Here is a 12,057-nt window from a genome sequence, read left to right as displayed (position 1 = left end):
CATCTTTGCTTTTGAAGGAATTATTTCCTTCCTTGCTTCCTTCCCCTCAAAAACCCCAAGCAAAAAACCCCCAAAACAGAGCTGCTGCAATGGAGCTAGAGGAAAAATTACTGTAATGAGGGAACACAGCCCACTCTTCGGGTGTGTTCTTCTTTGAGTGTGGGCAATAGGGCTTCCACTCCAACACCTGCCCCAGGAAAATGTTTTAGAGGTGACATGGATGACAAGTTCATTGACAATATTGTGTATGTAAGTTCCGTTGTCTGTTACAACCTGAATTTGTACATTGCAATTAAATTTCCCAAGCTGTCGGTACCCATGCTGCACTGCCCTGGATAGTCATCTTGGCAACATCGTAGGAATCCGGATTGTTGGCCCTCTGAGGAACTGCTCCCAAGTGTCAAATTAGAAGTCTTTGGTGTTTGTAGCATCTTATACTCTGATTCATCCCCTGGCTCCAAAAGTAGTCTCTTGAAGGATACAAGGAAGCTTGAATCAATGAGATGAATGTTTAAGATCCTTTCAGTTTCAAAGGATATAGTCTCACTGATTAGTTTTGGGAGAGTGAAAGAAGCCAAACTGCTGCTGTGAAAAGGATTTCATTAAAATATTTTTAAGATCACAGTGTACTCGAGTGAGGAGATTGAATCCATTTCTTTTGTTGCACCTTGAGATCTCAGCGTGAGCAATGGCTGTGCAGTCTGAGCCCGGCTGGACAACTCCATGCCTGCTCTGAAAGTCAGCTTCTGCTGAGGGAACTGCGTAGGACTGCATGGGTTGGGACTTCTGCCTCGGTGGAAGTTCCTTCAGGATCAAGGTTCTTAGAAAAGATGATGCATGACACAACGTACAACACTTTTCCTCTGAATACTTTCCTAACTTCAAATTTCTCTGGAGTGTTGATTTGCAATGCACCTTTTGATCTTGATTTAGATGGCTCTCTGTTAGCAGTTTAGGTGGTCTTGAAATATTTCTACTTTGTTAACTAGAAAATAGTTTGACATAGCACAAGGACAGGTACTGTATGAGGAACGATTTTTCATGCTGCTCTGAAAGGTCTGAGCTAGTGGTAAGCTGAAATAAAATGCTGCTTAGAGCAGCAAGAGTCAACATGTATTTACAGCTGTATTATTATTATTTTTAAGTAGGCTCTTGTGCAGCAAACTTTTCAGTAGTGCTCATTATTTCTGTGAATTTGTTCTCCTATGAGGTTTGTACCTAGTCCATGGCTAGTCTTTGAAATACCCAGGGAAAAAAGCCCTGGGCTGTTTTTATTTAAAATGGCTTTTTCTTTTGGTCTTGGTAGGTGTCCTAGCCATAGTGTGTCACTGCTCAGGCCTGACTTCATTCTTCATCTTCTACAATGAAAAGCTAGTTCTTCGTTCTTGATCACTGTAGCTCTGTACTTACGCTAAATTTTGTGTCTTCCTTCCTCTTATCCAAAATCTATCTGCATGTATTGACCAAAGAGTATTTTTTAACAGCTGTTTGAAGACTCTACCTGTGGAGGGGTAGAAAACATGCTGTGGTATTTCTTCTGTGAACGCAGATGAGGAACGGCTTTAGTTAATAAGTGAAAAGGAGAACCTACTTGCTCCTTGCATTTTATATCTACTTTTATCATACAGTCTTCTAGACTATACAGTATGTTGGATACTATAAAGTACAATTGTTCTTATCAAACATTTCAGATTTTCATGGATAATAAAATGCCTGCCGCTGACTTTCATCCAGAGAGTTGGTAAAAGCCTAGCTCTACTGGCTAGGAGATAAAGCTATTCCTTCCTGAAGTGAGCTGAGCATGTGATGCTGGGTAGTAACAGTCTTTCCGAGTGATAGAACATGGCAGAACTTCTAAAGCATTGTTATTGTTTTGATATCCAGCTTATTAGTAGTGTGCTAATTATGCTTGGTAAGTAAAAGAGGGCTTGTCCGTTTCATCCTCCTCATGTTAACTTTGGGACAGTCATCCCAGCCCTGTTGGTCATGGAACCTCTGACACTGCTGTAGTTTTGCAGCTGTTCTGCTACGGTTGAAAGGAAAAACGTTTTTCATCGAGCAGTGAAAATAATTGGGAAGTTGAGCTTTTTTGGCTTTGTGACTCCATGCAAAGGCTGAAATGAAGAGAAGATGCCACGTTACTTTATAATACAGAAGTCAAAGGTCCCAGTGTCACTTACCTGACAGTGAGCATCTTCCATTTGTTCCGTCGCAGCCCATGAAGTAACAAGCCTTGCAAAGTACTGAGAGGTGCTTGTGAGATGCCCAAAAGAATTCCAAATTTGAGCCAGCCTCTTGACACACTGTTGTTGTCCACCATTCTGCAGGTGTCCCATAGCAGATAATCTTTCAACCTGTGCGGTAGCTGTGGATGCTCATGAAGAACAGAGTGCAGCAGAAGTCTGGCAGGCTGTGAGAGGTGAAACAGTGGTTGGGAGATGTGGGAGAGGACTGGATAGCTGGGGAGTTTTCAAACAAAACAGATCTTTATCAAAAAAGCCAATTAATCAAAACTGAAATATTTCTTAAAGGTGTTGGTTTTTATGAAAGTTTATAGAAACACAAGCAAAGCTATAATGGGAGAGTTTTCCTTGGAAGCCTGCCTGGCTTTCTGCCAACTTGTCTGCTGTTTTCTGTAATGAGATATTGAAAGACTTTGGTTCTTTGAATATGTCTTACTCTTTGGCATCTCGCCTGTTTTGGGGGAGGAGAGCAAAAATGTGAGCGTGCCTGAGGTTCTGCGGCCAGCAATAATACGATCGAGTAGCTTCCTTCTCCGTCCCTTGAGGAGTTCTCAGTGCATGTTAGCTGCCCTTTGAGGAAGGGCAGCTTCGAAGGGCACTGGTGCTCAGTACTTTGCGAAAGGGGTCTTGGCAAGAGAACTGAGGAGCTGAGATGTGGAGCTGCCAAGATAACTTACCTGCCAGTGGAGGGGAATGAGCTGCTGTCAGCAGGTGCGCACGACCCTCCTCTTTGTCAGCTGGAAAACCTCTGCAGAAACCTGGTGTCTTATTGATCTGGCTTGCGCACGTAGTACACGAATTATGTGCAAAAAGCACCTTTGTTCAGCGTATGGTTTTTTCTCCAGTGTCTTGACTTGAGGGGATCTCAGGTAGCAGTGACAAGTACAGCACTATTGAGGGAGGGAAAGATTTTGAGGCTTTGCCTTGAAAGTATTAAAGAAATTGAGAAAAGTGTTTGACAAATTGAGTAAGACTACAGAGAAGAGTTAAAGATTGGGGAGATTTTTTTATTTTAAAAAAAAAGCTAGCTTGCATTTTCATTCCAAGTCCTCATCTATACCTCCAAAGGGAAAACCCTTCTGTCCTTAAGGACTATGCCATTAAAATGTTAGCTGCCCTAACCATGGATTACCTGCAGGTTTCCATAGTAATGACACTTTTTGGAGCTTTATATTACACTTTGTAGGGTATCTACTGTATGTCAGCCTTTTTGAAGCTGGGTAACTATCTCAGAAATCCTCTGATCTGTTTTCTGCTTGTCACAATGCGGAGGGAGTGTAGGTTGAGAGCATCAGAAAGAAGGCTAGTAAACAAGCTCATGGAAGTGCTGAGTGACTTAAAATTGACTTTATCAGAGTACTTGGTAGTTGTGATTATTTGTAACAGTAAGATGGAGTTAATACCGCATTTTAACCTTCTATGCTTTTAAGTACCTGACCTGCAGCCCTTGGAAAATACTAGAAGAAATACGTTATGGAGGCATTCTTAGACTAAGTGGCATCTGCCTTAAAACTGCAAATTAGAGTTTAATTAACTGGCAGGTTTATCTTGTATGCAAATACTGCAACCAAGGAAGAAATGGGCTGCTTGGCTGGATGCCGTGTGGGATGTAGCACTTGGAGACCCAAGGCAGTCTTCTTTTTTCACTCCTCCTGAACTAGTGCCATTGAAAACCCTCACACATAGGGCTCGCCAGCTCTTAGATCATTAAACTTGGGAAGTTTTTGATTCAAAAGCTGACTGGGAAAAGCGCATATCTCATGGAAGTCACAGTGTACTTTGCTGAAGTTAAGTTCAGGATTAATATAGCCTACTATTTTCTACAAGAAACTTTAATTAAAAAAAAAATACAGTGGTGCTAAACTTGAGTCACTGGCCAGCTTTCTTGGTTGTCTTGGTATTGGAGGTGGCTTGGATTTCAGGGAATCGTCTCAGTTAAATCTTGAGTAGCCTTTTTAAAAAGCAATTCTATGCAGTCAAGAGAGCATCAGAAGAATCACCTTGGCAAAGGCCGATCAATGGGCTTTTCTCCCCGAGGACCCGCGCTGCGGCTCTGCGGAGCGCTGGGCTGAAGGCACCTGCGGAGCCGGCGCGGCGGCCGCCGGGCCCTGACGTCAGCAACATCCGATCGCGGCCCGGCCGGCATTGGCTGCCGCCGCCTCCCCTCCATCACCAGCTCTGCTTTATTTCCCGCCTGCGAAGTGACACTGATCGGGGATTGGGATTTAGCTCAAGCTAGGCTGCTTGGGCAAGCTGGAAAGAGGGGACTAGAGTTGCTAAAGAAAGCAGAACCAGAGATGCCCGCTAGCGCGTGAGGGAGAGAGCCAGCCTGCCGTCATCGCTGCGTGCCAGGCGGTCACCGAGGGCTGAGCCTGACCTTGGCAATGGGCTCACGCAGCAGTGGAAGGGTCCAGCTCAGCTGTCGCCTTTTGGGTTTTGGAAAGATCTGTGCTATAAAGCTGTCCTAGAGACGTGGTAGGGGAAGGATGCTTGTGTATCTGGTGCTAACAGCAATTCTTTATTACAACAGATAGATCCCTTGTGCTGTTAATCACTTGTGATCAGTGTCCTTTCTCTCCCAGGAAAAAGGAGGCAAGAAACCATCAGGATCGTTCTCTCTAACTAGAGCTTGTTTTGAGATAAAGCAAGATTGTGCCTGTGGCTAGATCTGAATTGGACCCAGTGACATGGAAAGAAACACGGCTGCTCTTTAAAGTATTTCTGTTGACTTCAAGCCAGCCTTATTTTACTTTACTGTAGGATTTTAGCTATCTAATGTTCATCAAGTAAGGTATATAAAACTGGATTTTTTTGAATGTAAGTCAAAATCTGTAGACTCTTTAAGGTTCTCTGTAGCTTCTCATAGAAACATCACAGGATTTCCCCTAGCAGGGTGGTTAGTACTGTCTAGGTACTAGAAAAACTATTTTAGGATTCCTTTTCTAGCAACCTACTGGGCCAGTGCTATGAGAGCAGCAACAGGGTGGATGCTGCTCTGTGACAGCAGACTTGCCATGCTAAAATGCTCCCCTTGTGTCATCACAGGTTCTGGGCTGTGGGGTTTAAACTACCTTTATGCTCAGTTCTCCGTTTGTGCAGACTAGAGTCGTATCAGACTGAGAGGGTAGCCAAGAAACACTGAAATGGATGGGCCTGTTAGTCTACTGGGTAAAGCAATAGCAAGGGCCTGGGTCTGTATCCAGTATGGGGGAAAAATCTATTATGACTCAAAGAGCTCAAAGTATTGAAAGTAAAGGATTAGATCCATAGCTCTCTGGAAACAGGATCCACCCTTGCAAATACTTTTGTGTTTTTAAAATGTGCAAGCTATTAAAAAGCATTTTTCAAAAGTCTATTGTGAAAAGGACTGGCTTCCATGACTCAGGTTTTACAGGAACTGATCCAAGCCTTATTCTTCTCCCTGGAAGAATTTCCTTCCAATTTTCTCATGCAGAATAAAGTTATACAGACAACCCCCTGATAGTGAGAACTGATACCTATCTTTTAAGGGAAAGAAGGAAAAACCCCCACCTGTAGTAAGGACACTTGGTGTACTGCCTAGTGCTCTGTGTCCATATGCCAAACTCCCATTCCTTACCTTTCTGGTCTTTGTTAGTTTGCTATTCTGTGCCCAGCGCTTTGGCGTGAGCCCTAAAAAAGCTGCTGAATAATTCCACAGTATATAAAGGAGCAAGACTTAATCTTACAAGGAGGGCTAGAGAAGTATTCAAGTACTCTAAAGAACACTTGAAAGCCTCTTCTGGAAAGCCTCTATTACCAGTGTAAAACAAGCTTTTACACCGTGAAATACCTTGAAGTTTTTGATATGTCCAAGCCTTAACTTGCAAGACCCACTGGAATAATTGCTGATGCTGGTACAGTTGTCTAAGAATTCTCCACGCTGTTGTGTTTTTTACGTGAATCTTCATGTGCTTGTTGATGACTCAGAATCTACAAAATTTTATGGAGTAGATCAGAGCATTTACAGGTTTTCTGAACTCGGATTTACTGCCATGTGCAGACACTGAGACTCAGAACTGCTACATCTGTCCTGTCACTTGATTAGAGTATGTAGGGTAGCACAGCCCCGATGTGAGGTGGGGAGGAGGGAGGGCCTGAAGACATTTTCTATTTCAGGAACTTTGAATGGGGGAGATGGAACAGCATAGGGCACAGTAAATACAATTGACTCTACAGGCTTAGCCTGGATATGTGCTCCTCTGACCCTGCGAAAGTAGGATGGGGCTGGGAGCTTCAAGCAAAGTAGGGTTAGAACTGTGTCCTAGTCTCAATGGTGCTTTGTACAAACACTTAGGTGCTATACAAACAACTGTAGGAGTTGAGCTAGGAGTAACCAAAGCCTCCTAACCAGGAAGCTGCTTCACTGAATCCAAAGGTTTTCGCCTTCCTTTTATAACAAGACCTGTTATTGTCTCACGAGATATGTGCACACCTGAAAGCTCCCAGCTCACCCCATAAAAGGAACCTGTATGCTACAGTTTAATGCTCGGTTCTGCAGAATGAATGCTGCTATCTGAATCAGGTGTTTGGTCAGCAACCCCAGGGTGCAAACGTCTGGGTCAAGGTTCAGGTTTAGTTTAGATTGGCTCCATTAAAGTATCTACTGGTTTGTCTGAGAACAGTGAAGTTACTGTGTTGGATATTCAACATGAAATGGTATTTGGAACTGCAGTTGGAACACTGTTTTCTCTTCTTTAATGTGGGAGGTGTGGCTCAGAGGTGAGCAGAGGGACGGTGCCAAGTAGTACACCTCTCAGCGTTAAGCCATTCCGCACTGGAGCTAGAGATCAAAATCTTCTTTCTGCTCCCTTTATTTGTATTTCTGCTTGTACACTGGGATCGTGTGCATCTCAAAGATGGCTGTTGTCAGTGTGTCAGGCCTGCTCGCTGATGCTGGTGTAATCTGATGGCTAGGGCACAGGGCTGGGAGCACAGATGTTCAGGGTCTGACTTTAAAAGGTGCTAGTAGCAAATCAATGTGTGTAACTGCTTTCTTACTCTGAATTCAAATGTGACTCGTCCCTGTAAAACATTCTGTCTCATGAAATGCCTGAAAAATGCTCAGTTTCAGTGGTAGTGTTCTTGATGAAGTGTCCAGCCTCTGCAAAGCAGGGGAGACCACTCAAGACATCTTTCTCGAAGAAAATAATGTAATGCATTTCTGCTGACAGGCAAGTCTCTACCAATACATGAGCAGGCCTGTGGCTGCTGAATTACTCCTGATACAGGGCTTACATTCAACACCATGGTAAAGTCATTTGAGCAAAAACTGACCAAATAGAAAGAGCTTCAGTGGGTTGTATGTCCTTACATTGTTACATTGTGTAACCTATTTTGAGAACAGAAGTAAAAGCCTGTTTGCCTTGAATTCAGACCAGGGGAATTCTGGGCAGGTATGCACTAGGCCTGCAGATGTGCAGTTCTGCCTGTAGTTGGGGGATTTATAGCATCCCCTTTCCTGTATTAAACATTTCAGCTATGTAAACTGGTGCAGGCACTCTAATCATGACCTAATGTCCCCTTTCCCCTTCCTTTATCGCCCAACGTCCTGCAGTATTCAGAGTCATAGCTTTTGTTCTTAACAGGAGCCTAAATGACAAATCTAGTATGAAAAGTGAACCTTGGGTCTGTGATGGATATACTGCTGCCCAGCCACCACTTCTCTCACTAGCAGCGGTTTCCCCTCTGAAAGCCCACCCGTTTGCTCTCAGAGGTTGCCGTAAGGACTGGTGACACCTGAGCAACGTGAGTTTTGCCATAGTGGTGCACAGTGGCTGTGGCTCCAGGCTGTGGCTTTCAAACACAATACACCTTTGTAACTTGTTTGGAGGCTTAGGCAGTGATTGCCTTCTAGTCATGCCCGAGCCAGTCTTCCTTTTTACAAAAACTCATGTTTCCTCATAGTCCTTCCCTTTCCCCTCCCTCAAGCACATGTTTGGTTTCAGTACTAGGAAACCTAGGATCACAGTGCAGCTGTTGACTTCAAAATTCTTTAAAATTTACAAATTCCATTTACTTTGAGAGCGCTTGAAGTCCAAGTTCAAGATGCACATTTTCTCTCACTTTTTCACTGTCGTATTTCATTAACAGTTTAGGGATTATTTTCCCCTATTTACCTTTCTTTAATCTGTTCTTCATTTTCAGCTCTTCCTCCAAAGCCCCCCAAACCAATGACTCCAGTCAATACGAATGGAATAAAGGACAATTCCAGTTTCTCTCTGCAGGAAGCAGAGTGGTACTGGGGGGACATCTCAAGGTAAGCAATATTACTAAAATATATTAATTAAAATATATTAATATATGTTATTAAAAATAGAATAAGCCTGTTAGACTTCAAGAGAAAAAGAACATGCCTGTTTCAGGCAGCATTTTACAGGAGGGAAACGCTTCAGGACTATACTTGGCAAAGCACCTAAATGCAAGTATTCGACTGGATTCAGGACTTGTGTTTAAGTTGTTACTGTTCTGGTGCAGATATTGCCAGTCTTGGTGACAGCTATTTTGGGTTTCTAAATTTCTCCAGATACACAAAGTCTTCAAAAAAAGAGAATTATTTCATTCAAAAGAAAAGTGCTTCTGAATGTGCTAGCTAATAAGGCTTTGTAAGCATACAATGCTGGGATGCATGCAGTTCAGCAAACCTTCAGTAGGAGGCTTGCTCAGAATAAAAGGAGTTGCATTCTTATTTTTGGTTTCTTTAACATTTGGTTAAAATTGCATCTGTATTAATTTCTATTACATAGTGATATAAAAATAGCTCTTACAAATGCTAACCATCACCAGCTATACTGAGCAGATGTTACAGACACATACCAAATAAATTAAGTTTTACCTCTTAAGGAAACCCTTTTCTATGCACTTGAGAAAATAGATGGCTTGGGTTAGGTTCAGAAAACGAAGTGCCAGTTTTTATATACTTAATTACATAAAAGAACTGAAGTGTCCAGTCATCTCTTTCCCTCTTAAGGCACTTCTGAAGAGTCTATAATTTGGAACTGTAAGGGGAAACATGAGCGTGCTGGAAGTGTGATGAGGAATTGCTCAAACTCATGCACATAATACTTTGAAACACTTTGTCAGAGGCAAGAAGAGCATGTTTGCCACAGTAGTTCACTGAAGTTCTGAGAAGGGAAATAAAGTTTTCATATCTTTATTGTACCACCGTTATCTTTATAAAGCAAACCCACATAGATCTTGCTTTTGAAGGGCCTCGGCAGTGATATTTTTCTGTTAATTCTAAATCGAAGCAGAGTGGCAAAACCTGATCACAAAACCCACTAGGCAGGGTTTGTTTAAAACTGCTCGATATTGATATCAGTTTATTGACTCTGGATTTGTTCCTCAATTAGCAGTGCATGTGATGGCAGGAGCTAATGCAGTACAAATCACATTGGAGTGGCTTTATTAGATTAAAATGTGATACACATGCATGTAAAGATGGAATTGTTTATGACCCTAATTTGACAGCCAGTAGGTATGGACTGCATCAGGCTGTCAGGCCAGGAGCCATGTTCTTCAGTCAAGAATTTGTGTTGAAAACTTTGTCAAGAGCTCCAGGGTGCAAACTGAAGGCATAAGCCCAAGCCCTTAGATCATATCTATCCATTCAAAAAGGAGAAGGCCATTTGAGTTAACTGGGTCCAGTCTGTAAAATGTTCCAAGAGAAGTAAGCAGATACGCCCATAATACTTCATAGGAGTCATTTTTACTGACAGCATGGTTTTCAGGTAGCTAAATCAAAACTAAAGCTATTTTGTAGGAATACTTTTGTTCCTTAGTATTTGAACAAAAAAGCTGCTGTTGATTTTTCTTTGTAAGGTTCAAGTAGGCTTCCTACCTCACTTAGATAATGTTGAGGCTATGCGATAAACTTTAGTTTCCAAATGATTGTATTAAAAAGTGGTTAGTGCTTCTAAGAACCTGTGAGGGAGCTGTTATAAAGTGAGATATGTAATCTGGGTGAAATGGTCAAACCTGGCAAGACACTTAACTCTTCAGCTGAAATAATTTTCTTAATGCTTACAGGTACTCACTTGCATTAAAAGATTTCTTGATTTAGCTTAAAGCTCTGGACTGAGTATCCTTTTGCTTCAGTTGTAAATAAGGAAAAGTTGCACTGAAGCTAGCAAGGTTGTAGTGGTTTAAAACTGCTGTCAATAAGATCAGAGTTAAGCCAATAATGAATCTCTTGAGACTAGAACTGTGCTAAACTCTAGACACCTTTGAGCTATGATGCTAGAGCCCATTTCTTAAGAGGTCAGAACTGGCTTCTCAAAGGGCACCTGTTTTCAGTGTGGACTTTAAAACCTGAGCAGATTACAGAGAAAGGCTGTGAACTCTGAGACACAGCTGCTACTGTTGCTTAAACATTTGAGACTTCTTCCTAAGTGGCCGTTGACCGCAGCTGCTATTTTTTGGTATAAATACACAAGTTCAGACTTGCTTTAGATGGCTCAAAAGACTGGAGAGCCTGAATGTGGAAGAAGATTGCCTGATATTTTGGAGATTAAACTCCTTGCACACGCTGGTGTTACTGGCTCCAGTATTGATACTTGTGGCAAAGATGATCATGTCCTTAATGCTTCTCATTTTGCCTTCCTTTCCATTCTCCAGGGAAGAAGTAAATGACAAATTACGAGACATGCCAGATGGAACATTCCTGGTGCGCGATGCATCAACCAAGATGCAGGGAGACTACACTCTGACATTACGGTAAGCGTGGAGCAGTTGTAGTCCACATAGTAACTAGCTACTCAAGGTTTTACTATACCAGTGACAGCAGTGGCTGTGTAAAGCTGACGTGGCTCGAGTTGAGAGATGTTCTCAAAGGTACTGCAGGTCACAGAATGAGCAAATAAATAGCCAGGTCTGATAGTCAGTTCTGTTTCTGTGCATTGAATCCTGTCCCTCAGTAAACACTACTGTAAGGATCTCCATGTAGATTAGATGGGACTTGGGGAGCCTGCTCAGTAGTGCTTTATAATTTCAGAACTGGTAAAAGGTATTTATAAACTAGGGCTTTGATTAATGGGACTGTGTTGAATATCTCATCAGCCTGCAGCTCTGGAGAATTGCACACAGTGTCTTTATAAAAAGAGTATCTTGTGCTTTCTGATCTAAAGTTTAGAAAATATTGGAGCCATGTTCCTTTCTTCATTAAAATTGTCTGCAAGTGGCAGACTTCCTAGAGCTGCCCCAGCCCTGTCTACTGCAGTTAGCATAGCAGACCTCATGTGACTAGCTGCTGGTGCCTTGCCCAGCCTGTCCAGCCACTTGGCTCTGCCAGGCTCCCAAGACTGGTTGCTAGAGGCAAGTGGGCGAGGCACATAAGCCACTGCCTCTAGCACACCTTTGGGAGTTACTATGATATGGCAGATATTTGATCTTGCCATGAAATTCTGTTGCCTTAATGGCAGGTTTGACCCCAAGGGTGTAGTTTAAATTCTGCTTTGACTTCTGCCTTGAAGGTCACGGCGTGTGCACTAAAGTTTGGCATGATTTGGTTATTTTGCTGAATGCAGATGTCTTTAGGAACCAAAATTGAGAGTGCAGGAAGGACAGGATATTGTCTAAACAGTCTGTTGGTGAAAAAAGGAAGAAATAAGCACTATATTTGTGGAAACTGCTATAATGTTTAAATCTGGATAATGTGAAGTCCTAAACTTACAACCATCTTGTAATCCTCAAAGGATTTTGTTTAGGTTTGTGTATCCTGTATTAGCATCCATAACTCGAAAGATTTGTTAATCACTGTATAAATGTATACTCAGTTGTATACTATTAGTGACCCCAA

At 42.3% G+C, this 12,057-nt stretch overlaps 1 protein-coding gene across 3 annotated transcripts in view; it reads left to right on the top strand.

Moving 5' to 3' along the window:
- Positions 1-12,057, top strand: part of PIK3R3 (phosphoinositide-3-kinase regulatory subunit 3) — a 78,764-nt gene that overhangs the window by 52,804 nt on the left and 13,903 nt on the right. For all 3 annotated transcript variants that reach the window (XM_068405898.1, XM_068405897.1, XM_068405899.1), the window contains 2 exons: positions 8,409-8,520; positions 10,878-10,976. In XM_068405898.1, coding sequence (XP_068261999.1) covers positions 8,409-8,520; positions 10,878-10,976 — 211 coding nt within the window. The remainder of the gene's footprint in view (positions 1-8,408; positions 8,521-10,877; positions 10,977-12,057) is intronic.

This window comes from Nyctibius grandis, chromosome 8, assembly GCF_013368605.1.
Source record: "Nyctibius grandis isolate bNycGra1 chromosome 8, bNycGra1.pri, whole genome shotgun sequence".
In the NCBI taxonomy this organism is placed as follows: Eukaryota; Metazoa; Chordata; class Aves; order Nyctibiiformes; family Nyctibiidae; genus Nyctibius; species Nyctibius grandis.
The sequence above is the reverse complement of the archived record's forward strand: the minus strand, read 5'-3'. Positions and strand labels throughout refer to the sequence as shown.